Genomic DNA, 27630 nt, shown 5'->3' with positions numbered 1-27630 from the left:
CGGGGTCGGTGTCGGGGTCGGTGTCGGGTCCAGGCCCGGGGCCGGGGCCGGTGCGGGGCCGGGGCCGGGTGCGGAGCCGGGGCCGGGGCCGGGTGCGGGTCCGGGTGCGGGGATGCGGCTGCCGCCGGCGCTGCGGCTGCGGCTCGGTCCCGGGGCGAGCGGGGCGGCGGGGCCGGGGCCCGGTTACCGGCAGGGGCAGCGCCCGGGGCCCCGCACCCGCGAGTACTTCTACTACATCGATCACCAGGGGCAGGTGCGGGGGCCGGGGGGGATCGGGGGGATCGGGGGGATCCGGGGTGTCCTTGGGGGGGGCGGCGGGAGCACCGGATCCCCTTGGGGGATCCGGACGGAGCCCGGGTGGATCCCAAAGGGAGCCCGCGTGGGCCCGAGACGTGGAGCCGGGGTGGATCCCGGACAGAGCCAGGACAGATCCCAGACAAATCCCAGGACAGATCCCGGACAGATCCTAGGTGGATCCCGGACAGAGCCAGGACAGATCCCAGGACAGATCCTGGCAGAGCCAGGACAGATCCCAGACAGATCCCAGACAGATCCCAGGACAGATCCCGGACAGATCCCGGACAGATCCCAGGACAGATCCTGGCAGAGCCAGGACAGATCCCAGACAGATCCCAGGACAGAGCCAGGACAGATCCCAGGACAGATCCCAGGACCGATCCTAGACGGATCTCAGACAGAGCCAGGACAGGCCCAGGACAGATCCCAGACAAATCCCAGGACAGATCCCAGAGAGATCCCAGGACAGATCCTAGATGGATCCCAGACAGAGCCAGGACAGATCCCAGACAGATCCCAAAATGACCCCAGACGGACTCAGGCCAGATCCTGGGCAGACCCAAAGCAAACCCCAGGCAGATCCCAAAGAGATCCCGCGGGGACCCAGGACAGAGCCTGCTCGGATCCCAGACGGATCCCAGACTCCCAAATAGGACCCACATGGGCCCAAGACAGATCCCAGGCGGATCCTGGACAGGCCCAAGACAGAGCGCAGGTGGATCCCCCAGGCAGGTCCCGGACAGATGCCCCCCAAAAAACCCCAGAGATGGGCTCAGGACAAATCCCAGAGAGATCCCAGACGGATCCCAGATGGATCCCAAACAGACCCCAGATGGACCCAGGACAGATCCCAGACGGATCCCAGGTAGATCCTAACCAGATCCTGGACAGATCCCAAATAGAACCCACAGGGATCCAAGGCAGACCCCAGACGGATCCCAGAGAGATCCCAGACGGATCCCAAATAGAACCCGCACAGATCCAAGACAGATCCTGGAGAGACCCCAGAGGGACTCAGGACAGATCCCGGACGGCGCCGGGATGGATCCCGACGGGATCCCGGGCGGACCCTGCACCCGCCGGGGCCGAATTCGGGGGGGGGTGAAGCTTTTTTCTGGGTTTTTTTTTTCCCCGCAGCTTTTCCTGGACGACACCAAAGTCAAGAACTTCATCACCTGCTTCAAAGGTACCGGGATCCCCTGGGATCCTGCGGGATCCCCCCAAACCCCTCCCCCCCCCCCCCAGGATCCCGCGGGATCCCCCCAAAACCCCTCCCTCCGCCCCGGGATCCCACGGGATGCCCCCAAACCCCTCCCCCCCAGGATCCCGTGGGATCCCCCCCAAAACCCCTCTCCCCCTCCCCCTTAATTGGGATCTGGGCCTTAATCAGGATCCGATCCTTCCCGGGGATCGGGAAGCCCCCCGCTCCAGCCGGGGGGGGCGCTTTGCCGGGCGCTATTTGCATATTAATTACCGTCTTAATTAAGCAGCTTCTTAATTAACCGCTCCCGTTTGCGCTTCCCGGCGCGGTAATTCCCCCCCCTCCCCCCCACGCCGAGCGCTCCCCCCCGCCGCCAGCCCCCCAAAATGGCGTCCCATTAACGAACACCCCCTGCCCCGCGGTCATTAATTAACCCCTCCCCCTCCAGCGGGGGTTAATTACCGGCGGGGGGAGCGAGCTGACGGCCGTCCGTCCGTCTGTCCGTCCCGGCAGACGTAGGGTTCCTCACCTTCTTCTTCAAGCAGCTGGAACCGAACCGGAGCGGCCGCTACGAAACCGAATTCCCTTTCCTCTCGCCGTGCGGTCGGGAGCGGAATTTCCTGCGGTGCGACGATCGGCCCGTCGTCTTCACCCAAATCCTGCCGCGGGCCGGCAAAATCCCGCTCCTCTCCTACTGCGGCGGCGGCGAACGCCTGGTCGTGCCCTTCCAACCGGAAAGTTTGATGGTTTTACCGGAAAACGGGCGGCTCTACCATCCGGCGCCAGCGAAAGCGGGCGGCGTGGGTTTGGTGCGTTCGGCGTTGGCTTACGAGTGGAGTCCCTGCTTCGAGTACGGCCGCGGCCCGGCGCAACCCCCGACGCATTTTATCTGGGAAGGGCGGCGTTACCGGCTCACCGAGGAATTGTTGCCGTTGCTTCGTGCCGGCGGATCGGGTTGTGCCGGGGAATCGCCGGCTGTCCCCGTCACCCCGCCTCAGGGCTGAGTTGGGGACACCCGACCGTCCCCCGCGGCGATGGGACGGCGGAGCCCGGCGCCGGCTCGCCGCGGTGAGGCGGGTGCTGCCGCGGCCGCCGGGACGCACCGTAGTTTAAGGAGAAAAAAAGAAAAAAAAGGTTAAACGGCGTGGCGTTTCCTCGCGCCGAGCGCGGCGTTATCGTCAGGGCTACCTGTAAACAGCACCGCGGTTACGGTTTTTGCCGGGACTCCGCTTCCTCGGCACCTGCCGAGCGGCAGCAATTTATTAATCAATCTCCCGGCGTTAATTAATCAGCACGGCGCCGAGACGCCCGTAGCCGGCGCAGTGATGCAAGGCGCCGCGGGGTGTTACGGCGGCACCAGGTGACAACAAAAGTGCCAGAGAAACACCGGGACGAGGAGGAAATACCGAATTTTAGGGGGAAGGAGGGGTTGGGGGATGGCGGTGAGGCCGCGGCGGTTCGCCGGGTGCCACGGGGTGGGAGGAGGGCTCCAAGCTTCGCCCCAGCTACAAGGAGAAGTAGTCGAGGGCGCCGTGCCGGTAGAGGCTGGTGGTCCAGACGGCGTCGGCTCTGCCAGAGCTCGCCAGCATCCGGCACAGCTCAGCGTTCACTGCGGCAAAACGTTCCTCGTCCACCGCGTCGTCAAAGAGCCGGCCGGAGGGCAGCCGGGGCGGCTCCCAGTTGTAGCAGTCCACGGGGTAAGGGTAGACGACCAGGCGTAAATCCGGTAGAACCGCGGTTTTCCATAACAAGGTTTTGAGTCCCGGTGTGGAAAGGGGATTGCCGAAAAGTCCCAGGCAACGGAGGCGGGAGCAGCGGCAGAGCGCCGGCAGCAGAGCCTCCAACCGGGCGTCCGTCAGCCGGCACTCCATCAGATCCAGGTGGAGGAGAGAAGCCGAAGCCTCCTCCAGGAGACGCCGGAGAGATTGGAGCAGATTTTCGGAGAAATCGTGGCCGCTCAGGTCCAACTTCCTCAGCGCCGGAGCGTGGAGGCTTTGGGAAAGGAAGGCGAGGTCGCCGGGAAGGAGGTAGCAGAAGGCCAGCTCCAGGCTTGCCAGGGGAGCCTGCAGGTCGCTGCCGGGGTGGGAAAACCGAGCCGTGAGCCCCCCCCGAGGCCGGCGCCGCACCGGCTGCGAGCCAGGAGGGAGCCGCCGCCGGCCAAACCCGCGTATTAAATCCTGGAAGGACGGGGCGGGGACGATTCCCATATTCCCGGAGGAACCGCGCGAGCCGGGACCCGTGCACTCCACCCCGCCGCGGCGTGAAAAGAAAACCAAATCGGGGATCCGCTTCGCCGGTAACTTACCCGAGGAGCTGCCTCAGTTTCCCCGAAAGCCTGGAGGATCCCATGTTGAGCTCCTTGAGGCAGGGCAGCCTCCCCAGCTGCGCGGCGAGGCACCGGAGGCCGGCGTCCGTCCCCGCCGCCAGCCGCCGCACGTCGACGTTGCTGTAAGGCAGCTTGAGGCTGAGGAGATCGGGAAATCTGGCGAGGTGCGGTAAAACGGCGCAGAGACCGGCCAGCCCCAGGTTGTTGAAGCGTAGATCCACCCGCCGCACGCCGGAAGGTTCCAACGATTCCAGCAAACCGACGGTGCCGGCGACGGAGAGCTCCTCGGCGTGGAAATCCCGGCATTTGAGGCGCAGGGGGCCGGCGGCGCCGGTTTGCAGGGCGTCGCGCAGGATGCCGAAGGAGGTGCCGTTGACGAAGAGATCGGCGCGGATCTCCACGCCGAGGGGTTGCGGGGCCGCCGAGGCGCCGGAGGGACCTTTACGGCGTTTGGAACCGCGTTTCAGGCACTCGTTGCGGTGTTTGGAGACCTCAACGCAAGCTTTGGCCAACGCCACCGTGCCGGACCACAGGCTCATCCCCTCCGGACCGCGGTCGGCGTCGGCGTCCTGGAGCCCCGTCATGTCCAGCAGCCGCAGGCGGCACCGTCTTTCGCTGGCAAAGACAAGAAATCGGTGAAGAAACGAGCGGGGAAACGGCGGAATGGAAATAACCGGCTGCCGGCGACGCGCTCCAGCCCCGCGGCGGGGCGACGGTCGCCGTCTCGCTTTCCTCCCGTGTTGCCGATGCGGTAAACAAGCCCGGCAAAACCCCTCGGCTTCCTCCGCCGCCGCGGCCGGAGCTGACGGCCCCGGCATGAGCACCATCACCTCCATCTCCGCACGGAGAAAGGAAACGGCTCCCGCCCATCCCGAGGGAATTTCGGCATCCCGGCACCCACCTCGTGCCGCTGCCGGACTCCTCCAGCGCCCGGCGGAGATGTGCCACGACGGCAAGGATGACGGCCTGGACGCCCAATTTACTGGGTTTCTCCCCGAGGAGCGGGTGACGGTCGCGGTGTCCCAACAACCGCTGGAAGCTGAGGACGGGGAAGGGCCACGTCCCTACAATGTCCCGCAGCGTTAACGTCCGTCCGTCCAGGAAAGCGGCTTGGAAGAGGACGGGGTAGAGTTCGGCGGGGAGGAGGTCGAGGGCGCGGCGGGCGGCGGGGCGGTGGCTCACCAGCCGGCGGGCGCAGAGGAAGACGAGGGAGAGCATGGCGCCCGGCGCCGAGGGGGCTGCCGGCAGGAAAAAAGGGGGGGACACACACGCTGGGACCCCCGGGCGCCCCCACGCTGCCGGGGGGGGGGGGGGGGGTTGGGGGAAGAAGGTGGCACCGAGGGTCCGGCAGCGAGGGGGGAGCCCCGCGGCGGAGGGGCACCCCCTTACTGGGATGGTCCCCACCCCAAAAAGGCGCCCTGTGGGAGGAGGGTAGAGCCCCCCACTGAAGGGGCGCCCCACGGCACCCCTAACCCACCCCCCGTCACAGAGACCCCCCCAAACCCACCCCCCCCATCACAGGGACCCCCCACAGCCCCCCAAACCCACCCCCCGTCACAGGGACCCCCCCAAACCCATCCCCTGTCACAGGGACCCCCCAAACCCATCCCCTGTCACAGGGACCCCCCACAGCCTCCCAAACCCGCTCCCCATCACAGGGACCCCCCCAAACCCATCCCCTGTCACAGGGACCCCCCACAGCCCCCCTAACCCTCCCTAGCCCCCTCAAACCCACCCTGCCCCTCAGAGGGACCCTCCAAAACCCCCCCACCCCCCCAGAGGGACCCTCCAAAGCCCTTAACCCACCCACCCCCACCACAGGGACCCCCCCCAGCCCCCCTGACCCCCCAAGCACCCCCAAACCCACCCCCCTCCCTCACAGGGACCCCCCCAGCCCTCCCCCCAAACCCACCCCCCCCATCACAGGGACCCCCCAAACCTCCCCAAGCCCACCGCCCCGCCCAAGGACCCCCCCAAACCTACCCCCCCCTCCCAAGGACCCCCCCAAACCCACCCCCCCCATCACAGGGACCCCCCAAAGCTCCCCAAACCCACCGCCCCGCCCAGGGACCCCTCCAAACCTACCCCCCCCTCCCAAGGACACCCCCCAAACCCACCCCCCCCCATCACAGGGACCCCCCAAACCCCTTCCCCCTCACAGGGACCCCTCCAAACCCACACCCTCCCTCACAAGAGCCCCCCAAACTCACCCCCCCCCGCCCAGGGACCCCCCCAAACTCACACCCCCCGCCCAGGGACCCCCCAAACTCACACCCCCCCTCATAGGGACCCCCCAAACTCACCCCCCACACACAGGGACCCCCCAAACTCACCCCCCCCCTCACAGAGACCCCCAAATCCACCCCCACACACAAAGATCCTCCCCAAAACCCACCCCCCCCTCACAGGGGCCCCCCCAAACCCACCCCCCCGTCACAGAGACCCCCAAAACCCACCGCCCCGCCCAGGGACCCCCCCAAACTCACACCCGCCGTCACAGGGACCCCCCAGCCCCCCCAAAACTCGCCCCCCCCCCCCAGGGACCCCCCCCAAATGCCCGCCCCCCCCAACATGGCGGCCCCCGCCGGCCCCGCCCACTCACCGCGCGCCCGCAGCCCCCCGCTGCCCGCCGGGCCCCCGCCGCCTCCCCGCTCCCTCCGCGCATGCGCGACAGCGCCCAGCACCGCCCCCGCACCAATCAGCGGGCGAGACCCAGCGGCGGGGGCGGGCCCAACGCCGTTCCTCGGCGACGCCGGCGTTCCTCACCCGCTGATTGGCTCGTACCGCTGTCCTTCGCCTGTCTCTCCCTTCCTATTGGCTGAGGCGCAGCGGGAGCGGGAGGTTCGTTCTCCCGCCGCTCTGAGGCCCGGGCGCTCGGGTCTCCGCCGCCGCTGTGGGGACCGGATGCCCGGGTTCCCTCCCGGAGCCCCAGGAGGCTCCGGATCCCCGCTCTGAGACCCCAAGGAACCGGTACCGGGCTCCGGGCCCCCCCGTTCTGGGCTCCATGGAGCGGCAGCAGGAGGTGAAGGCCCTGCTGAAGCGGTGGGAAGCGGCCTTCCTCCGGGAGAGGCGGAGGAAACCCGGCCAGGTAACCCCGGTGATGGGGGGGGGGGGGGGGGAACCGATGGGCAAAGGGCCCTTTGCCCAGGTGGGGTGGGCTCTGACCGGGGGAGCCCCGTTTACCGGGGGCCCCGCACCCCAGCAGCCTCCCTCTTGCCCCTTTTTCCACAATATTAAAGCCAAAAGAGGCTCCCCGGCGGCATTTTTCTACCTACGTTAAAGAAATCACAGGGGAACGGGCACCCCGCAGTCGGGAACGGGCCTGACGCTGCCCCAGCCCCGCTTTCCTCTAAAAAAAACCCCAAACAGCAAAAAATAACACCTCTCTGTCGTTCTACTGCAGCAGAAAATGATAATTATTTGCTCCGTAGCCTCAAATAAGGGTTTCTAAATGCCTTTGCCTCGCAGGCTGACATCGAGGCAGCTCCGGAGGAGACCAGGCGTGAGTGCCAGCCCTGTCAGCCCCTGCCCCGGGGCTGTTTTGGGGTCTTGGGGGGGGGATTTTGGGGTCTTGGGGGGGGGATTTTAGGTTCTGGAGGGGATTTTGGGGTCTGGGAGGGTGGTATTTTGGGGTCCGGGGGGGGATTTTGGGGTCTGGAGGGGATTTGGGGGCCCGGGGGGGCAGGATTTTGGGGTTCTGGGGGGGTATTTTAGGTTCTGGGGTGGGATTTTGGGGTCCTGGGGGGTTCTGGGTTCCCCTCACGGGTGCCTGGAGCGCTCACCCAGAGCTGTGGGTGCCCCATGGGTAGGGGGTGACCCCCTCATGCCGAGCCCAACCCTCACCCTCGGGATAGTTCGACGTCAGGAGGGGTCTTTGGCGACGCGCTTTGCCGGTTCCCGGCGTGGGAACCGCCGGCGTTTGCCGGTAACGCCACAAACCAACCTTGCCAACGCGTTGCAGGGCTCTACAGGGAGTACAAGGCGCTCAAGCGGCAGAGCGGGGAGGCGGATCCCTCCCGGCTCAGCCCCTCCGGCCGGCCGGCGACGCAGGAGACCCCGACCGCGGAGCAGGTACTGGAGAAACCCCCCCTTTTTCCTGGGGGTTTTGTCCCCAGGAGCCTCGAAACCCCCGAGACTGCGGGCTGCTGAAAGCGCGGGCTCGTTTTAATCAGCCTCTTAACGAGGCAACGATGGAGCCAGCCCCTGTGCTCAGGGTGAGGCATTAAATGCCCCGGAGACGCGGTTTTCACCCCAAAACGCGCAGGATGCGATGCCCACAGCCGCAAGGTGCTGCGGCGCGACGACATCAGAGCTCCTTTCTGCTCTCGGAAGCATCGGAGCGCGTCTTCACGATCCGATTCGTGGGTTTTTGACCGAAATATTCGTATTTAACGGAGTTTTGGCATTTAATGGTTTGGATTTAACGGTTTGCGGTGTCGTTGCAGGTGCCGGACTCCGGTTGTTGGGGCGCACACCTGAACCGGCAGCCAAAAACCCCGGGGCTGAGCCGCCCCGGCCGCGCCGTGCCGAAAACCTCGGCGCAGTACTACGGGATGAAGCTGAAATCCAAGCTGGGAGCTGCCGGGAAGGTCAGGGCCGGCCGGGGATCGGCGCTTGCGGCGCGGAGAGAAGCCCGTTCCATTTGGAAGCGGGGAACAGTGTTTCAGTGGACGGTCTGACCTCCGTCTGTCTGTCTTTCCCCCCCTGTCCGTCCTTCCAGGAGATGCCCCTGACTCCCAGGAGGACCCCAAATCCCAGGAGGCCCCCGATTGTCCCCAACCTTCGGACAAATTCGGAGAATGGTGACAAAACCCCGGCGGAGGCTTCGCAGAGCGAGGGAGGCGAACCAGGAGATCTCCTCCTTCCTCCCTCGGTGTCGGGGCTGGCCCCCATCATCCTCGCCGCGGGATCGAAGCCGCTGCCACCGCCGGTGCCGCCAGCGGATAAATTCCAGCAGCTGAAGCGGACGGTGGCGCGGACGCTGGGCTCGCTGGATCCCGCCTGGCTCCGGAGGTGCCAGGGAACACCGGGGGACGAAGGGACGATGGCGGGCGCCGCGCAGGAGCCGGGCAGCCGGGAAGAGTCAGTGGGAGATTCCGGAAGGAAAAGACCACGCGGAGATGGCGGAGACGGCGCGGCAGCTCCGGCGAAGCTCAGGCGGTGCCGCCGGGGCTCGGCCGAGGGAGAGTTTGGCGCTGCCGGCGCGACGAAGCAGAGCGAGGAGGAGGAGGAGGAGGAAGAGCGTGTGGCAGCCAAAAAGGAGAGCGAGGTGCCGCATCCCTCGGAAAACCTCCTGGGGGAGGTGGAGGAAGAGGAGAAACCCGGATCCAGCCGCAGAGCCGTCGCTGCCAGGTAGGTCCTGCCGCCAGCCGCGGAAACGGAGCCGGGAATCAAACCCGATCAACCGAGGGCTGCAGCGCTGCCAAAACGCGGTCAGAAAAGGACGCTGAGGCAGCCGAGGGGGCTTTTTCCTCTTGATTTTTATAAGCAGCGAGACGCTTTTTCCTTAATTCCTGCTTTTTTTGCGTTCAGCCGGGAATTTTGCAGGGGAAGGAATAAGTTTTGGGGGTTTGTTGAGCGCGATTTTCTTGCATAATTAACCCCTGCGCGCCTTTTGCCTCCCCCCGTGCCTCCGCGTCGCCTTCGGCCGCCTTTAAGGGATGAAATATTTAGAGTTTATTTCCCTCAAAGCTGTTTTGCGGGCAGGGCGCTGGCGTTCTGCCCGCTCCTGCCCGCGCTGGGTGCAGGCAGGAGCTGGCAGGGGGGAAAAAACGAGGGCCGCAGGCAGGCAGGGGGGTCCTGCCCACCCTCTCTCCCCGCAGAGCCGCTCCGCAGAGAGGCGGCAACTTCGTCAGGCTGAACCTGAAGAAGAAATCGCACGTCCGAGGTTACGCCCTGCGGGGAAATCGCCTTCGCAAGCAGGTAACGGCCTCCCCGGCGCCGCCGGCGTCTCCCCCGGCGTCACCGAAAGCCACCCGCCGGACGGGACGGCGCTGCTCGCCCGCTCTCACCCCCAAACCCATTTCCAGTCCCATTTATCCAGGTCAGGATGGATTTAAAACTCTCCCAGCTCTCGCTCGTCTTCGCGTTGTTCTTTGAATTTCCGTATTTTACCTTTTTAGTTAATTTATCTTTATTTTTGAGGCGTCACCGCGCCGGCAGGAGGCTCGGCTCCCTGCCCTTCCCGACTTCTCGGCCTTTTCAGCTTCTGCTCTGCAACAAAAACCTAGGAATTTTTTTTTTTTTTTTTTAATATCTCCCTTTTAATTATCAAATCCTTTGGGATCATTTCTGGGAGAGGCAGCATCAGCCGGAAGAAAATTGCCGTTGTTTTTTAACGCTTGGCGGTGTTTACGCAGCGCTTTGGCAAAAACCCAGTGCCGGGGCTTTTCATAATTTCATGATTTCATAATTTTTATGAAATTATATTTCATAAAATATAAGTTTATGAAAAAAAAAAAAAAGAAAAAATACAAAATCGAGCGAGGGCCGGTTCTGTTCTGCAGGTGCGGAAGCTGAAGTGGCAGAAGAAAGCGGAACGCTTCGGCGGAGGCGGCGGATCCCTCGCCCGAAGCTCGGACGTCTGCTTCAGCTGCGGCGGGACGGGGCACTGGGCGGCGGCGTGCCGGGGCCGAGGTAAGGCTCCACGCGCCGGATTTCGGGGGGATTTTATTATTTTTGGTAGATCTGCGGGCCGGGTTTGGCTCATCGGGAAACATCAGTCAGGTTTTCCCACCTGTGGCTTCTCTTATGGCTTTCCAAGGTTAATTTTTTGGGAAAAGGGGGGAAAACCGAGGCGGTTTCCTTCCCGTGGATTGAAGTAGGGAAGGGATTCGCTTCTCGCCCGCAGAGACCGCGGCCGGCCCGCCGCCGGAGGAGAGCGGCCGCGCCGAGGAGGAGGAGGAGGCTCCGCTGCCCACGCTGGAAGAAGCGGCTCGCGGGACCGCCGCCGGCTGCCGCCGGCTCTCCGGTGAGGCTCCGCGGTTTGCCGGGCTGCCGGTTCGCTTCGCTCTCCGCTGACACGCTGTGGTTGGCTCCGGGATGAACTCCCAGAGATGTGGAATTGCTTTTCCGCGTGGGAAGTTCGGTCGTGCTTCCCGGAGGGTTTGTCTGGGATTGAAAAAGTGGGTTTGGGGCAGCCGGGATGCGTCTCCTCCGGGAACGCCGGCCTAAAATCCAAGCAGGCTCACCGCGCTCGCGCCTGCGGGTCGGAAAAGCCGCCTGCGGGTCCCGACTGCCGCCTTCGTCCCCGGCAGAGAGCGGAAGCGGCGACTGGGAAAAATCCAGGAAGGTTTTGGAGGCGACGGCTTGCCCGGAGGCGCCGAGGCCGGCGTACGAGCCCCCCGCGCCCGTGGAGCCCCTCTACGAGCCGGGGCCGGACGGGAAGGTGCGAGGTACGGGGCTCCGAGCGCGGCCGGGTGGCTTTGTCCCCTCTTGTCCCCCTCCTGACGGCGGCTCCGTCCCCCCGCAGCGACGCCGGAGGAGGTGTTTGCGGCTCTGAAGACGCTGGGCTACGATTCCTTCCGCCCAGGCCAGGAGATGGCCGTCATGAGGATCCTCTCGGGTGGGTTCGTCTCCCCCGCGCTCTCCCTTCCTCCACGGGGGTTTGGGCTTCCCCGTCCTCCCCTCCCGCGCGAGGTGGCCGCGGTGTCCCCAAACGAAGTCCCCGACCCCTTGTTTTTCCAGGCCTCTCCACGCTGGTGGTGTTATCCACGGGGATGGGGAAGTCCCTCTGCTACCAGCTCCCCGCTTACCTCTACCGCAGGCGCTCCAAGTGCGTCACCCTGGTCGTTTCCCCGCTGGTGTCCCTGATGGATGACCAGGTATCGCTCCAATATCCCGCTTTTCCCACCCCAATCCCGGCGAGGACGCCGCCGGATGCGCGTTGCCACGGTTAAAGGCTCACAGGGAGGTGGCTACCAAGGGGGGTCCCCCCCGAGCCACCAGCGGCCAGCGTGGCCGGGTGACGGGCTTTGCTTCCAGGTCTCGGGGTTGCCGTCGTGCCTGAAAGCCGTCTGCATCCACTCCAACATGACCAAAATCCAACGGGAAGCGGTGATGGAAAAGGTGAGGGGATCCGAACTCTCCGGGGAGAAGCACGCACGCGAGGGTGTTCCCGGCGCTGCCCGTGATCCCGGATCCGTGGCGCCAGATCCCAATTCCCTCGGGAGAGCGGATCAAGCACCCCTCGTGTCCCTCTCCTCCCTGATCCCTGTTTCCCGATCCGGTATTCCCGGTGTAGGTGAGACAGGGCGAAGCGCAGGTGTTGCTGCTCTCTCCCGAAGCCGTGGTCGGCGGAAGCGGATCGGGATCCAGCTGCCTGCCCTCCGCCGATCGCCTGCCGCCCGTCGCCTTCGCCTGCATCGACGAAGCTCACTGCGTCTCCGAGTGGTCCCACAATTTCCGTCCCTGCTACCTGCGCCTCTGCCAGGTACGAGCCCATCCCGAGGGCAAGGAACCCATCGGAGCGAGGAGGGATATTGGATTCCCACTTTTTTTTTTTTTTTTGCTTGTTTTTCCTCCTTTTCGGCAGGTTCTCCGGGATCGCCTGGGCGTGCGCTGCTTCCTGGGGCTGACGGCGACCGCCACCCTGGCCACGGCGCGGGACGTAGCCCAACACCTCGGCATCCCGCCGGAGGAAGGGATAACGGTGCGCTCCGCCGCCGTCCCCCCAAACCTGCGCCTTTCCGTCTCGATGGACAGGGACAGGGATCAGGTAGGGAGCGAGGACGGAGCCGAAGGAATCGGATTCGTTGCTGCGGCGCTGGATCTCATAGGAGGGGAGATCCCAAACCGGTTTGGGGGACTTCCCCCCCTTTTTTTATGCCCGCAGGCCCTCATCTCCCTGCTGCGGGGCGAGCGTTTCGGGTGCCTGGACTCCATCATCGTCTACTGCACGCGGCGGGAGGAGACGGCTCGGGTCGCGGCGCTCATCCGGACCTGCCTCCAAGGAACGCCGCTCCGGGAGCCCGCCGGAGCCGGGGAGCCGGAGCGCCATGCTGCCGAAAGGAAGAAAACGAAGGGTAGGCGGCACGGCCTCGCTCTCCGAAAGGAGCGCGAGCCCAAAACATCCCCTCTGGTGAATCCACGCCGGAACGGAGAATCCCTAGGGAACGAGCTGCGCTTGCCGGAGGTTCCTGATTCCCGAAATCCGGCGCGATTGGGCGCAAAGCGTTTATCTTCCCGCGCCAGAGCCTTAAAACCAGGCTTTGATTTTTCTAGCGCCAGCCGATAACGACGGATGCTCGGCGGTGGGTTTAGCACCGTCGTTGTGCGCCTCCGCGGGGTTTTTTTTTTTCTTCTTGGAACCTCGTAGCCGCGACTTGGAGTCTTTATTTTCCCTCAAAATCCACGGCCGAGCTCCGGAAGCGTTTGGCCACAGGGATCCTCACCCACTTTGTTGGCCGAAGCTGGGCCAGCTCCTGCCGTCCCGCTGCCAAACTTTCCCTCCCTGATTTAATGAGCAGCTACGCTCCTGCCGCCCAAAAATCGCGCTCCTGCCGCCCAAAAATCGCGCTCCTGCCGCCCAAAATCGCGAATTAAACGCCGTTAAAACCCCTCTTTCTGCTTTTTCCCCAGCAAAAAAGAGCGTCCGCCGCCCGCTGAAGTGGATCGCGGACGCTTACCACGCCGGCCTATCCGCCGCCGAACGCCGCCGCGTCCAGAGCAGCTTTATGAGCGGCCAACTCCGCGTGGTGGTGGCCACGGTGGCTTTCGGCATGGGGTTGGATAAATCGGACGTCCGCGGCATCGTACATTACAACATGCCCAAAAATTTCGAGAGTTACGTGCAGGAGATCGGCCGGGCAGGGCGCGACGGCGAGCCGGCTCGCTGCCATCTCTTCTTGGACCCGGAGGTAAAACCCGCCGGCAGGACCGGGAGGGATTTCCCCTACATTTTGGGGAGGTTTCCCCCCAAGTTTCACCGCTGTCTCCCCAGGGCGGGGATCTCCCCGAGCTGCGGCGCCACATTTACGGCGACACGGTGGATTTTTTTACCGTCAAGAAGCTGGTGCAGAAAATTTTCTCTCCCTGCAAATGCTTGGAGCTGCACCGGCAGCACCAGGACGTCGTCGGGGTGAGGAAAAGGGGCTCCGCTCCCGTGGCCTTCCCAGCTTTTTAACTCGTTAAATAACGAGCCGACGCGGTTAAAACACTTTAATTGTTGGGTGGCCGCGGCAGGGGGGGTTAAATCAGTCGAGGGGAGGCGAGGCGTAGGATCGGGGCGGGAGAGCGGTTGGGCTGGAAAAGGAAGGCAGGAGCCTGCCCGTCCTCGAGCCGGTGCCACTGCCCGCCGCCTCCCTCGCAGGCCGGAGAGGGGGAGGACGCCCAAACGGCCGAGTTCTTGGAGGAGGAAGAGGAGGAGGGCGGCGCGAGGAAGCAGAGCGGGCGGCGGGTGTGCTACAAACACGAACGAGCCATTCCCATCCAAGAAACCGTGGAATCCCTGGATGTACGAGAGGAAGGTGAGGGGAAAATCGGCCCAGATCAATGCCGGCGGAGATCCCGAAGGGAACGGGGATCCCTCCGCAGCTCCCCGCTCTCCTCTCGCAGGAATCGAGACCCTCCTGTGCTACCTGGAGCTGCACCCGCAGCGCTGGCTGGAGCTGCTGCCTCCCACCTACTCCTCCTGCCGCCTCCTCTGCTACGGGGGACCCCGGCAGCTCCAGGCTGCGGCGCGGAGGTTAGAATTCCCCCCCCCGTGCGAACGCCGCGGCGTTCCCGGTACCGGGAGAAGCCCCTGCGGCGTCACCTCCGCCGGGTGGGAGCTGCGCCGCGACCCTGGGCTCCGTCGGAGGTAAAAGTGGGCTCCGAGCCGCGGTGGCAACGGGTTTTTGGGGTCTCCCGCCCTCAGTTCTCCTGCCGTCGCCGCTGTCCTGGCGCGGGAGCGCCTGGCGGGGAGGGACCGCGGCCACGCCGGCTCCCTGGAATTCGACGTGGTCTCGCTGAGCGATTCCATGGGTTGGGAAGTGCCGTTGGTGAAACGCGCCCTGCGCCAGCTCCAGTGGGATCCGCGCCTGCGGCAAGGTACCGGCGTTCCTCCTGCCGGGGAAATCCCTCCCCGCGCCGCCGCCGGCGGGTGGATGGGTCTCGGTGGGCGCCGGATTTTGGTGAGCGCCGGCTCCACCGGTTCTTGGTGCCTTCAGACGGCGGCGGTGCAGGGAAAAGCGGGGTCCTGGTGGAATTTGGCAGCCTCTCCTTCCACCTACGCGCCTACGGCGACCTCAGCGACCGGGAGCTGGATGCCGTCTGCGATTTCCTCCACCGAAGGGTGGTAGCCAGGGAGAAGACGGCTCTTGGCCACCTCCGCGCCTGCTTCCGGGCCTTCCAGAGGTGAGCGTGGCTGGAGGAGACCACCCAACCCCCGCGAACCCCCCCCCCCCCCGTTGCCCTCCCTCCCAGTTTGGCACCAGTTTTGGTACTGGGAAGGGAGGAGGTTGACGCTGGGGCGCAGCGTGGCCTTCCAGACCTGCGACCCTCACCCTGCCGATGAGGAAGAGGAGAGGAGCACCCGGCTGAAGGCTCTGCTCAGCGACTACTTCGAGACGGAGCCGGCTGAGCGCGGCTGCGAGGAAGAGGAGGAAGAGGAAGATCTCAGTGACGCTAAAGTGAGCAAATCCACTTTTCCTGGGGGCTGCTTTGGCCGGCGTTTCCCGTACGCGGCAACTCCGGCGTAGATGAGACCCCGGGGATGGGTTTGGGGTGAGGAAGAGGAGGGACGGCGCCTTCCTCACCGCCACGTCCTTTCCTTCGCAGCTGCGGGAGAGCCAAATCCGCGCCGACATCCGCCATTTCCTCGCCGTCCGCCAGGACGAGAAATTTTCCGGCAGAGCCGTCGCCAGGATATTTCACGGCATCGGTAAGAAAAACGGGAAGGTCGGGTGCCGAATTGGGCTGATTCCACCCCGTTCCGGCGCCTGCCTGCCCCTGCCTGTCCCCTGCTCTAACCCGGGGCTTCTCTGCCCGCTCCCCGCAGGCAGCCCCTGTTTCCCTGCCCAGATCTACGGCCGCGACCGCCGATTCTGGAGGAAACATCTCCGCTTCGACTTCCACCGCCTCGCCCGCTTGGCCACCGAGGAGATCCTGGCCAGCAGGTGAGGGCAGGTGGCAAAATGGCGGGGCTGCCCTGCCTGCCCTGCCTGCGGAGGGGCGCTGCCTGCGCCGGCAGGGATGTTTTATCTGGATTTTATCGAGGAATTAATAAAGGGCGCTGAGCTTTAACCCTGCCCCTGCCTGCACTTTGCTGCCTGCGCTCGGGGGAGCGAATCCGCTGGGGGGTGACCCCCGCGTTGCCGTGGAGACGTCGCGGTGTCGTTACTACGGCGATGTCGGGGAGGTGGCACCATGGGTGGGGGGTGCGTTGCCGCGGCGATAGGGGGGCAGGATGTCCGTTACCGTGGCGATGGAGGGGGGTCCATCACCGTGGCGGCGGCGCGACGAGGGTGCCACCGCGCCCAGGCGCCGCCGCGGCGCTGGCCCCCTGCCCGCGCCGCCCCAGCGAGCAGCCGCCCCGGCACGCCGCCCTCCTCCCCTACCCCTTTCCAGCCAAAATTTGGGTGCTCCTCCCCCAGCACCCACCTCTCCGCTGCCTCGGGGGGGTGAAGCCCTTCCCACCCCCCCCAAAAAACTTTGGTTTTCACCACCGGCAGCTCTCGGACAACCGAAACCCCCTCGGCGCGGGGCTGGGGTGGAAACCGGTTTCGAACTGAAGAACTTCACGCCCCAGTTTCCTCCGGGTGCTGGGATCCGGCGGGACGCGCCGTCCCTCCCCGGCGCGGTGTCGTCCGCGGTTTGGGAATGGCACGCCACGTTGCCAAAATCCTTTTAAACATTAACCGGTGGAGCCGAGCCCGCGCCGTCCCCGAGGGACGCCGGCGCCACACAGCCTCCTCCATCCCTCCTCCTCCAGCCCCGGAGAAAACCTCGGCTCGCGGCACGACCCACGGCACGACCCACGGCACAGGTGGTAAAAGCCAAGGGCTCGCCACGGCGCCAGAGTTTTCCTCCTCATCCTCTTCTCTTTAGGTTTTCCCGGCGCCGTGCCGGAGCAGGGAGGCAGTGAGGGCGTGCCGGTGGCCAGAGCATCGGAGAGGGACTGGCAGCGACGCGTGGTAAGCGCCCACGGGAGCCGGTGGGCTTGGGATACACCGGGGGCGGTGGTCCGCGACCGCCGCGTCCCCTTTCCGCCGCGCCATGGCCCTGCCCTGGGCTCTGCTGCTGCTCGGCAAGGTCCTGGCTCAGGACGCGGCTGCGCAAGACTGCCTCATCCCGCCGGTTGGTGAGTCCCAAACCTTCCGCCCTTCCTCACCGGCGGGAGCATCCCAGTGGGACGGAGCCTCGCCAGGACGCCCTGGTGATGGGCTGACCCTCCTCACGGCAGCTTATAACGCGGCGCTGGGGCGGCCGGCCAGCCAGTCCTCCGTCTTCCCCAACATCAGCATCGCCGCCAACGCAGTGGACGGCAACCGGGACGGCGTCTGGCAGCACGGCTCCTGCGCCCGCACCCTGAGGGAGCGGGAACCCTGGTGGAGCGTCGACCTGGGCGGGCGCCGCGCCGTGGCGGCCGTGGTAGTGAAGAACCGGCAGGATTGCTGCTGGCAGCGGCTGCGGGGAGCGCAGGTCCACGTCGGCGACGCGCCGGCCGAGCGCGGCAGGGACAACCCCATGTGAGCCAAAAACGGGGGGTTTGGGGGGTGACATCACTGGCGCAGCCGTCTCCTGACCCTGTCTCTTCCTTCCCGGCAGCTGCGGCGTCATCACGGACGCCGGTCCCGGTTCGCTCAGCACCATCTGCTGCCATGGGCTGCCGGGCCGCTACGTCTCCGTCCTCCTCCCCAGCCGGGAGGACGCGCTGGTGCTGTGCGAGGTGGAGGTGGTGCCGCAGGGCTGCCTCCCCCTGCCCGGAGGTGAGGGGCTCGCTGAGGGGCCGGCGGGGCGGCAACCGGAGCCGGCAGCCTCGTGCCATGCTCCCTCTGGTAATTCCAGCCCCCAACGCGGCACTGGGTCGTGCCGTCGCCCAGTCGTCAACGCTGAATGCTGTCAGCCTGGCCGCCAACGCCGTGGATGGAAACGCCGACGCCGATTGGGAGCGCGGCTCCTGCGCCCACACCGAGAAGGAGCTGGAGCCGTGGTGGCACGTAGACCTGGGCTGGCGGCACGCCGTCTACGCCGTCACCATCACCAACCGCCGCGACTGCTGCTGGGAGAGCCTCCTCGGCGCCCAGGTCCACGTCGGCGACTCCCTCTCCGACCGCGGCAAGCGCAACCCGGCGTGAGTGGGGTCCCCGGCGAGGTCCCCCACCCCGGCACGGGCCTCTCCCACCGGCTGTAGCCGTGACGGTTCCCTCTCGGCAGCTGCGGAGCCATCTTGGACACCGGTCCCGGCTCTACCAGCACCGTCTGCTGCAACGGGCTGCCGGGTCGCTACGTCTCCATCATCATCCCCGGCCGGGAGGATTTCCTCGTCCTCTGCGAAGTGGAGGTGACGGCGCAGAGCTGTGTCCCCCCGCCCGGCGGTAAGCACCGAAAGGCCCCTCCTGCCAGCGAGCCGGCACGTGCCGGGTGGCCACGGGCGAGCGCTGGCCTCCCCGAGCCCTGCGGCTCCGATTCGCTCCCTGCAGCACTGGGGGAAATGGGGGGCGTGGGGGACGGGGACGTCACATGTGTCCCTGCGCTGGTGGCATGGAGGTGTGCCGCGGCGCGGCGTTGGGGTGCCTGGAGGGATCGGGGAAGGACAATAACCAGCACCGGCTCTGTGCCCGGCCGCGGGTCACCGCTGGCAGTGAGCACTTGGAGCTGGCGTCACCGTCCCGTGGCGTCCCCCAGCCCAAAACCTGGCCCTGCGGCGCCCGGCGGCACAGTCCTCCACAGCTGGCCAGGGTGGCAGCGCCATCAACGCCGTGGATGGGAACCGGGACGGTAACTGGCGGCACGGCTCCTGCTCTCAAACCGAGAGGGAGCCGTCGCCGTGGTGGATGGTCGACCTGGGCCGACGCCACTCCGTGGCAGCCGTGGTGGTGAGGAACCGCCTGGATTGCTGCTGGCACCGGCTGAAGGGCGCCCGCGTCCATGTCGGGGACTCCCTCGCCGGCCACGGCACCGATAACCCTGTGTGAGTGCTGCCGCAGCGGCCCCCGCGGCCCTCGGCCGCTCTGGCCCTCACCCACCCTCACCTCCCTCCCTGCAGCTGTGGCACCGTCACGGACACCGGCCCCGGCTCCACCAGCACCGTCTGCTGCCGCGGGCTGCGCGGTCGCTACGTCACCATCGCCGTCCCCGGCCGGGAGGAGCGGCTGAGCCTGTGCGAGGTGGAGGTGGTGGAGCAGGGCTGTGCCGCGCTGCCGGGGGGTGAGTGGGCTGCGCGGGGACGCCGGGGGCGGCTTCTGGGCCCGCGTCACCCCCAGCCCGGTTGTCCCCGCAGCCGAGAACGTGGCTCTGGGCCGCCCTGCCGCCCAGTCCTCCGTGCTGGACCCCGGCAGCGGCGCCGCCAACGCTGTCGATGGGAACCGGGACGGCGACTGGGAGCGCGGCTCCTGCGCCCACACCACGGAGGAGCCGGAGCCATGGTGGCGCGTGGATCTGGGCCGCCGGCACGCCGTCTACGCCGTGGTGGTGAAAAACCGCCACGACTGCTGCTGGGAGAGGCTGAAGGGCGCCGAGGTCCGCGTCGGTGACTCCCTCATCGACCGCGGCCGCCGCAACCCCGTGTGAGCCCCAGACCCCTCGCTGCCACCACCCCGACCTTTACCGGGACGGCACCAGCTCATCCTCTTCCTCTCCCGGCAGCTGCGGCATCATCACCAACGCCGGCCCCGGTTCGCTCAGTACCGTCTGCTGCCACGGGCTGCGCGGTCGCTACGTCTCCGTCCTCCTCCCCGGCCGGGAGGACGCGCTGGTGCTGTGCGAGGTGGAGGTGATCCGGCAAGGCTGCGCCCCGCCGCCCGGAGGTGAGCTGCCGGCAAAACCCTACCACCACGCCGGGCACCCCGGCACCCACCAACCCAGCCTGCGGTGTTTGCAGCCGCCAACGTGGCGCGGGAGCAGCGGGCGACGCAATCCTCCACCTCCAACGGTTCCGGCGTCGCATCCAAGGCGGTAGATGGCAACCGGGACGGCGTTTGGCGGCACGGCTCCTGCAGCCACACGCGGCGAGAGTGGGAACCGTGGTGGAGCGTCGACCTGGGCGGGCGCCGCGCCGTGGCGGCCGTGGTGGTGAAGAACCGGCAGGATTGCTGCTGGCAGCGGCTGCGGGGAGCGCAGGTCCACGTCGGCGACGCGCCGGCCGAGCGCGGCAGGGACAACCCCGTGTGAGCCAAAAACGGGGGGTTTGGGGGGGTGACATCACCCGTGATGTCACCGCCACCATCTCCTGACCCCCTTTCTTCCTCCCCGGCAGCTGTGGCGTCATCACGGACGCCGGTCCCGGTTCGCTCAGCACCATCTGCTGCCACGGGCTGCCGGGCCGCTACGTCACCGTCACCGTCCCCGGCCGGGAGGAGCAGCTGGCGCTCTGCGAGGTGGAGGTTTACGGCGGCGGCCCCGAGTTCTGAGGGGGCTCGGGGGGACGGCGCGGGCTCCCTGTGACCCCCGCCGGCGACAAGGGGACCCGAGCCGCCTCCCAAAGCCACCGCGCCTCACCGGGATGCTGGGACATCGCGGCTACCTCAATAAATGCCGCCATGGCCCGTCCCCTCCGCCCTTTGCGCCCGGGGGAGAAGGGACGGGACCGTCACCCTGCGCCGTGGGGGGACCCTGGCTCGGGGTGGCTCATGGCCCCGGGGTGGCTCGTGGCCCCAGGGTGCCCCATGCCGCGGGGATCCCCGTGCTCCCACAAGCTGCCCCACGTGCCTGGGGTGGCTCCTGTCCCCACGATGTCCCCTGTCCCCACGATGTCCTGTGTCCCCAGCATGCCCCATGTCCCCAAGATGCCCCACACTCCCATGCCACCTCGTCCACCACCAGCGACACCACGAACTGGGATGGGGATGAGGTGGGGGGGTCCGGCATGGGGACCCCCGTCACCGGGAGGATGCCACCACCCATGTCCCCCACGTCCCCTCTGCTGTGGCCACGGCTGCAGGCGCCCCAGTCCCTGCAGGGAGATGCCACGGGGCGGGCGGACTTCGCTCCGTGTCCCCAGCGCACCGCGGTGCCCCGTGTCACCCACGCCACGTGGCACAGCTGGCACAGGGGGATGGACAGACAGACGGCCAGGACCCTGCCCCCCCCGGCACGCCACGCGCCGCCGAGCCCTTAACCATTAACCAGGGCCACCTCCCTGTCCCCCCACCGCGCTCGCCCACGGCTCTGCTCCTGCCCGGCCATGGCGGCGGTTGGCACCGCGGGGGGCACCGGCTGCCCCCCGACTCCGGTGAGCCCCGGCAGCTGGCACGCGCCGCCGTCCCCGCTGCAGCTCCTGCTTGAGCGGGCTGCTGCCATCGAGGGGGAGCTGGCCCAGGTGAGAGCCCCACGGGTCCCAGTGGCCACCCAGAGCTCCACGGGACCCACAGGCACCCACGGGTCCCCATGGCCACCCAGGGATCCCCATGGCCACCCAGAGCCCCACGGGTCCCCATGGCCACCCAGGGATCCCCATGGCCACCCAGAGCCCCACAGGTCCCCATGGCCACCCAGGGATCCCCATGGCCACCCATGGCCACCCAGTGCCTCACACGGGTCCCCATGGCCAACCAGGGATCCCCATGGCCACCCAGAGCCCCCCACGGGTCCCCATGGCCACCCAGGGATCCCCATGGCCACCCAGAGCCCCCCACGGGTCCCCATGGCCACCCAGGGATCCCCACGGGTCCCCATGGCCACCCAGAACCCCCCACGGGTCCCCATGGCTACTCAGAGTCCCACGGGTCCCCATGGCCACCCAGGAATCCCCATGGCCACCCATGGCCACCCAGAGGCCCCACGGGTCCTCATGGCCAACCAGGGATCCCCATGGACACCCAGAGCCCCCCACAGATCCCCATGGCCACCTAGGGATCCCCATGGCCACCCAGCACCCCACAGGTCTCCATGGCCACCCAGGGATCCCCGTGGCCACCTAGAGGCCCCCACAGGTCCCCATGGCCATCCAAGGATGCCCATGGCCACCCAGGGATCCCCATGGCCACCCATGGCCACCCAGAGCCCCACAAGGTTCCCCACAGCCACCCGTGACCCTGCAGCCCCCCACCACCCCGCAGCCCTGTCCCCAAAGCCACCCACGTCCCTGCGCCCGCTCCCATCCCCGCGTCCCCCCTCCGGCTCCCCGGGGTCCCCAGGTCCCTGCAGCCCCCCCAGGTCCCCACGACCACCCAGATCCCATGTCCCCAAAAGCCACCCGCATCCCCAGACCCCAGGGGAGCCCCCACATCCACCCCCAAGGGACGGAGACCACCCTGGGGTCCCCCCGGACTTCGGGGTGCACTGGGGCGCTCCGGGGCGCCCTCCCCCTCGTCCCCGGGGTTCGAGGAGGGGGGACATGGCCGGTGTCCCCGCTGAGCTGCCTCCCGTCCCCCGAGGGCGAGGACAAACCCTTCGCCGAGGTCACCTACTGCCATTCGGGGGACGCGGTTGCCGCCGGCCGCCAGCCCCTCACCTTCCTCCGGCAGGTAACGGGGACGCCCCCCCAAACCAGATGTGGGGCGCAGCTGGATCCAGCACCCTCCGCACCCAAGGGATGGGTGGGAGGGCCGGATCCTGACCCTGGGGGTGCCGGGGATGGGGGGGGGGGCTGTGACCGGATCCCCGCAGGTGGCCGCCATCTGCGCGTACCCCGAGCTGCTGGGTGCCGAGTGCGTGCCGGCGGACGCCAAGCGGCGCGCGGGCCGGATCCTGCGGCAACTGCAGGGCGGCAGCCCAGGTACGGCGGCGACGGGGACGCCGTGGCGGCGGAGGCGGGGGGCAGCCTCACGGATGTGGGGCGCGGAGGGTTCACCGGATTCGGGGATGGATGCGGAGGGTTCGCCCAATTCGGTGACGCCGGATCCGTCCCCAGGGGCGTACAACCTGGAGTACGTCACTGACACCGTGGCCGAAAAGGTGGCCCGTTACCTGGAGCAAAGGGACGACGGCGTCCCCAGCAACCCCCGCCACATCGTCCCCTGCGGCGGCACCGCGGCGGCCATGGTGGTGAGCGCGGCGCCGGGACCAACGGTGGCACCTCCGTGGCCACCGAGGACCCTCCGACCACGACGGTTCTTCCCGGTAGGACGTGGTGTCACTGGTGGTGGACGAGACGGCAGCGCAGCCGACGGGCGTGCTGGTGCCGGTGCCGGGGCCCCCCCGCTCCACGGGGCAGCGGTGGGGCTGGCGGGGGGCCGTGGCTGTGCCGTACCCGCTGGCCGAGGAGCGGGGCTGGGCCGTGGCCGGCGAGGCGGTGCGGCGGGCGCTGCGGCAGGCGCGGGCGAGGTGCCACCCCAAGGTGCTCTGCGTCGTCAACCCCGGGGACCCCACGGGTGAGTTGGGGCCGGGGGGCCGGGACGGCGGCCCCGTGCCTCAGTTTCCCCAGGCGGGGGGACACGAGCGGGCTCCCCCCGGCAGGGCACGTGCTGAGCCGGCAGAACATGGAGGACATCATCCGGCTGGCGGCTGAGGGAAAACCTCCTGCTGCTGGCGGACGAGGTGGGTGCCGGCGGGGCCGGGGGGCGGCCGTGCCCCCCAGCCCGCCTCCCCCTGAGCCCCGGGTGCCGCAGGTGCAGCAGGAGCGAGCCTTCCTCCCCGGCCGCCCCTTCCTCTCCTTCAAACGGGTGCTGTGGGAGCTGGGGGCCCCCTCGCTCGCCTCCACCGTCCAGCTCATCTCCTTCTACTCCCTCTCCAAGGGCGCTGGGGGGTGAGTATCGACCCCCCGAGCCCCCGAACCCCCTTTTCCAGCCCCCTCCACCCCGCTGCTCCCCCAGGGGCGGTTACCGAGCAGGTTTCTTCGAGCTGGTGAACATCGACCCCGGCGTCCTGAAGTGCTTCTACACCTGGGGGCTGTCGGTGTATCCCCCCATCCTGGGGCAGGCGATGCTGGAGGCGGCCATGGAGCCCCCGGCGCCCAACGAGCCCTCGCACCCGGCCGCTCGGGAGGTGAGGGGTGGCGGGGGCTCTGCGCGCACGGCGGGAGGAGAGGCGGGTGCTGTGCGGCCCGGCCCCGGCTCCAGCGCTGACTTCATCCCCACCCCACCCCATCCCATCCCACCCCATCCCATCCCATCCCCACCCCATCCCATCCCCATCCCATCCCACCCCATCCCATCCCATCCCATCCCCACCCCATCCCATCCCCATCCCATCCCATCCCATCCCACCCCATCCCATCCCATCCCACCCCATCCCATCCTCATCCCATCCCATCCCATCCCATCCCATCCCATCCCACCCCATCCCACCCCACCCCATCCCATCCCATCCCATGCCATCCTATCCCCACCCCATCCCATCCCATCCCATGCCATCCTATCCCCATCCCATCCCAATCCCATCCCCATCCCATCCCCACCCCACCCCATCCCACCCCATCCCATCACATCCCATCCCATCCCCATCCCATCCCATCCCACCCCATCCCATCCCAATTCCATCCCATCCTCACCCCATCCCACCCCACCCCATCCCATCCCCATCCCATCCCATCCCATCCCACCCCATCCCACCCCATCCCAGTACCGGCAGGAGCTGCTCCGTGACCTGGCCCACAACGCCCAGCTGGTGCAGGAGGTGCTGGGCCGGGCCCCCGGCATCCGCTGCCGGCCCCTGCACGGCGGCGCCCGCGCCTTCCCCCGCCTCCAGCTCCCGCCCCGCGCCCTGCGCCAGGCCCGGGTGAGCGCTGGGGGACAGGGAGGGGGCACCCGGGGGCGCGGAGCCACGGGGAGGGGAGCGTCCTGGGGACGGGAGCCATCCCGGGGACGTGGGGCAGCGTGGGACTATGGGGCATCTGGGGGACACGGGGCATCTTGGGGACATGGGGTGTCCTGGGGACACTGAGCGTCCTGGGGACATGGGGCATCTTGGGGACATGGGGCATCTTGGGGACATGGGGTGTCCTGGGGACATGGGGCATCTTGGGGACATGGGGTGTCGTGGGGACAGTGGGCATCCTGGGGACATGGGGCATCTTGGGGACAGGTGCCATCCCGGGGACGCGGGACAGCGTGGGACTATGGGGCATCTCGGGGACATGGGGTATTGGGTGTCCGTGGGGACAGGAGCCATCCCAGGGACGTGGGACACCGTGGGAGTGTGGGCATCTTGGGGATATGGGACATCGTGGGGACAGGAGCCATCCCAGGGACGTGGGACACCGTGGGATTTTGGGGAACCCTGGGGTATTGGGTGTCCTGGGGACATGGGGCACCACGGGAGGTGGGGCACCGTGGGAGCACAGGGCATCCTGGGGACACGGGACACTGTGGGGACGTGGGACACACCGGGGACGTGGGACACACCAGGGACGTGCAACACCGTGGGAGCATGGAGCATCTTGGGGACGTGGGGTATTGGGGGACCGTGGGGACAGGAGCCATCCCAGGGACGTGTGGGGCACCCTCCGGTCTGGGGAGTCCTGGGGACAAGAGGTGTCCTGGGGACATGGGACACCGTGGGAGACGGGACACCCTGGGAGTACAGGGCATCTTGGGGACATGGGGCATCCTGGGGACTTGGGGCATCCTGGGGACTTGGGACATGCCAGAGCATGGGGCATGCTGGGGACAGGAGCCACCCCAGGGACGTGGGACGCCATGGGACATGGGGCATCTTGGGGACATGGGCCATCTTGGGGACACTGGGTGTCCTGGGGACACGGGGCATCTTGGGGACATGGGGCATCTTGGGGACACGGGGCATCTTGGGGACACAGGGTGTCCTGAGGACATGGGGCATCATGGGGACAGGAGGTGTCCTGGAGACATGGGGTGTCCTGAGGACATGGGGTGTCCTGAGGACGTGGGGCACCTTGGGGACATGGGGCATCTTGCAGACACAGGGTGTCCTGGGGACACTGGGCGTCCTGGGGACATGGGGCATCTTGGGGACACGGGGCGTCTTGGGGACACGGGGCATCTTGGGCACATGGGGTGTCCTGAGGACACGGGGTGTCCTGGGGACATGGGGCACCCTGGGAGTACAAAGCATCTTGGGGACACGGGGTGTCCTGGGGTTTGGGTGTTGGGTGCTGGTTGGGGTTGGGTTGGGGGGGTTGAGGTGTGGTTTGGGTGGTGGGGCTGGGTGTTGGGTGCTGGTTGGGTGCTGGGGGCTGGGGGCAGCCGAGGGCCGGGGTTGGGGGACGGCTGGGACGGGTGGGCGAGGACGGGTGCCATCCCTTGAGGTTGGCCAATGGGGACGTCGCGGCTGGAGGGGCTGCTTGGGGACCACCGGCTCCGGCCAGGGTCCCCCACGGCGCGGGGTGACGGTCCCGTCCCTTCTCCCCCAGGCGCTGGGCCTGGAGCCCGACGTCTTCTTCTGCCAGAAGCTGCTGGAGGCGACGGGGATCGTGGTGGCCCCGGGGAGCGTCTTCGGGCAGCCGGAGGGCACCCACCACGTGGGGTACTGGGGGGGGCTGGGGGGGCTGGGGGTTGGGGACTGGTGGACACTGGGAGGCTGGGGTTGGTTGGCCCTGGGAGGTTGGGGTTGGAGGTTGGGTGGTGGGGACTGGTTGGGGCTTGGGGTTGGGTGGTGGGGACTGGTTGGCACTGGGAGATTGGAGGTTGGGTGGTGGGGACTGGTTGGGGCTTGGGGTTGGGTGGTGGGGACTGGTTGGCACTGGGAGATTGGAGGTTGGGTGGTGGGGACTGGTTGGGGCTTGGGGTTGGGTGTTGGGCACTGGTTGGCACTGGGAGGTTGGGGTTGGAGGTTGGGTGGTGGGGACTGGTGGGCACTGGGAGGTTGGGGCTTGGGTGTTTGGGGACTGGTTGGGACTGGGAGGTTGGGGCTGGTTGGCACTGGGAGGTTGGGTGTTGGATGTTGGGGACTGGTTGGGGCTTGGGGTTGGGTGTTTGGGAACTGGTTCACACGGGGAAGTTGGGGACTGGTTGGCACCGGGTTGGGTGTTGGAGGCTGGTTGGGGCGGGGTTTGGGGGCGGGAGGAGGCTGGTTGGGGTGGGGGGTTGGGGGCTGAGGTTTGGGTGCTGGGGTTGGGGGGTGAGGTTTGGTTTGGGCGTTGGGTGCTGGGGGGGGTGGGGTTGGGACATTGAGGGTTGGGTGTTGGGGGTCGAGGTTTGGTTTGGGTGTTGGGTGCTGGTTGGGGTGGGGTTGGGGTTGGGGTTGGTTGGGGGGGGTTGAGGTTTGGTTTGGGTGGTGGGGCTGGGTGTTGGGTGCTGGTTGGGTGCTGGGGGCTGGGGGCAGCCGAGGGCCGGGGTTGGGGGGCGGCTGGGACGGGTGGGCGAGGACGGGTGCCGGCCCTTGAGGTTGGCCAACGGGGACGTTGCGGCTGGAGGGGCTGCTTGGGGACCACCGGCTCCGGAGGAGGTTCCTGGGGGGCACTGGGGCTGGGGGGGGGGGGGGGGGGGGAGGGGTGTGGACCCACCCGCGTCCCCGCCGCGCCCCCACCCACGCCCCCACCCCCCCAGGCTGTCGCTGCTGCCGCCGGCCGGGACGCTGGAGCGGGTGCTGCTGGCCCTCACCCGCTTCCACGCCGCCTTCCAGCGCGACTTCTCCTGAGGCGGCGGGGGCCGCCCCGGCCCCGCGTCTCCCCCCGACCCCATTAAACCCCCCCGCAGACGGCACCGCGCCTCCGCTCGCCCCCAGGGACCCGCGTCACGAGCGCGGGGGGGGGTCTCAACCCAACGCCGTTGGGCGCTGGTGGAGTGCCCACGGGTGGCGGGGGGCGACG

At 67.6% G+C, this 27630-nt stretch overlaps 3 protein-coding genes and 1 pseudogene across 4 annotated transcripts; 3 read left to right on the top strand and 1 right to left on the bottom strand.

The window, feature by feature from the left end:
- On the top strand, positions 1 to 2638 carry LOC309595402 (UPF0598 protein C8orf82). The gene is made up of 3 exons (XM_082322303.1): positions 1 to 253; positions 1435 to 1483; positions 2012 to 2638. The coding sequence occupies exons 1-3, from the start codon at positions 113 to 115 to the stop codon at positions 2500 to 2502; spliced, it is 681 nt and encodes a 226-aa protein (XP_082178429.1). The 5' UTR covers positions 1 to 112; the 3' UTR covers positions 2503 to 2638.
- A 148-nt stretch (positions 2639 to 2786) lies between these two features.
- On the bottom strand, positions 2787 to 6458 carry LRRC14 (leucine rich repeat containing 14). The gene is made up of 4 exons (XM_082322244.1): positions 6427 to 6458; positions 4726 to 5062; positions 3804 to 4439; positions 2787 to 3571 (listed from the first exon to the last, which is right to left on the bottom strand). Exons 2-4 carry the CDS (start codon positions 5040 to 5042, stop codon positions 3004 to 3006), a joined length of 1521 nt encoding a protein of 506 aa, XP_082178370.1. The 5' UTR covers positions 5043 to 5062; positions 6427 to 6458; the 3' UTR covers positions 2787 to 3003.
- Positions 6459 to 6587: 129 nt separating this feature from the next.
- On the top strand, positions 6588 to 15923 carry RECQL4 (RecQ like helicase 4; the record flags this gene model as incomplete). Its single annotated transcript, XM_082315600.1, has 24 exons — positions 6588 to 6912; positions 7293 to 7326; positions 7786 to 7895; positions 8270 to 8413; positions 8545 to 9176; positions 9647 to 9746; positions 10331 to 10460; positions 10675 to 10794; positions 11081 to 11218; positions 11296 to 11388; positions 11511 to 11647; positions 11808 to 11891; positions 12067 to 12255; positions 12358 to 12540; positions 12658 to 12847; positions 13404 to 13681; positions 13765 to 13902; positions 14134 to 14290; positions 14379 to 14508; positions 14680 to 14852; positions 14972 to 15158; positions 15280 to 15433; positions 15582 to 15684; positions 15802 to 15923. The coding sequence occupies exons 1-24, from the start codon at positions 6829 to 6831 to the stop codon at positions 15921 to 15923; spliced, it is 3810 nt and encodes a 1269-aa protein (XP_082171726.1). The 5' UTR covers positions 6588 to 6828.
- A 2583-nt stretch (positions 15924 to 18506) lies between these two features.
- LOC309592329 lies at positions 18507 to 27458 on the top strand (annotated as a pseudogene). The gene is made up of 17 exons: positions 18507 to 18606; positions 18651 to 18936; positions 19012 to 19172; positions 19246 to 19531; positions 19611 to 19771; positions 19846 to 20131; positions 20221 to 20347; positions 21006 to 21282; positions 22340 to 22429; positions 22572 to 22680; positions 22816 to 23275; positions 23361 to 23441; positions 23513 to 23649; positions 23717 to 23888; positions 24465 to 24620; positions 26233 to 26345; positions 27368 to 27458. The product of its transcript is annotated as an uncharacterized misc_RNA (transcript).
- Positions 27459 to 27630: the final 172 nt, after the last annotated feature.

The sequence above is a fragment of the Platalea leucorodia genome, assembly GCF_965183815.1.
Source record: "Platalea leucorodia genome assembly, chromosome: 1".
Taxonomy (NCBI): Eukaryota; Metazoa; Chordata; class Aves; order Pelecaniformes; family Threskiornithidae; genus Platalea; species Platalea leucorodia.
Note: the sequence above shows the minus strand (reverse complement) of the source record. Positions and strands in the feature narration are given on the sequence as shown.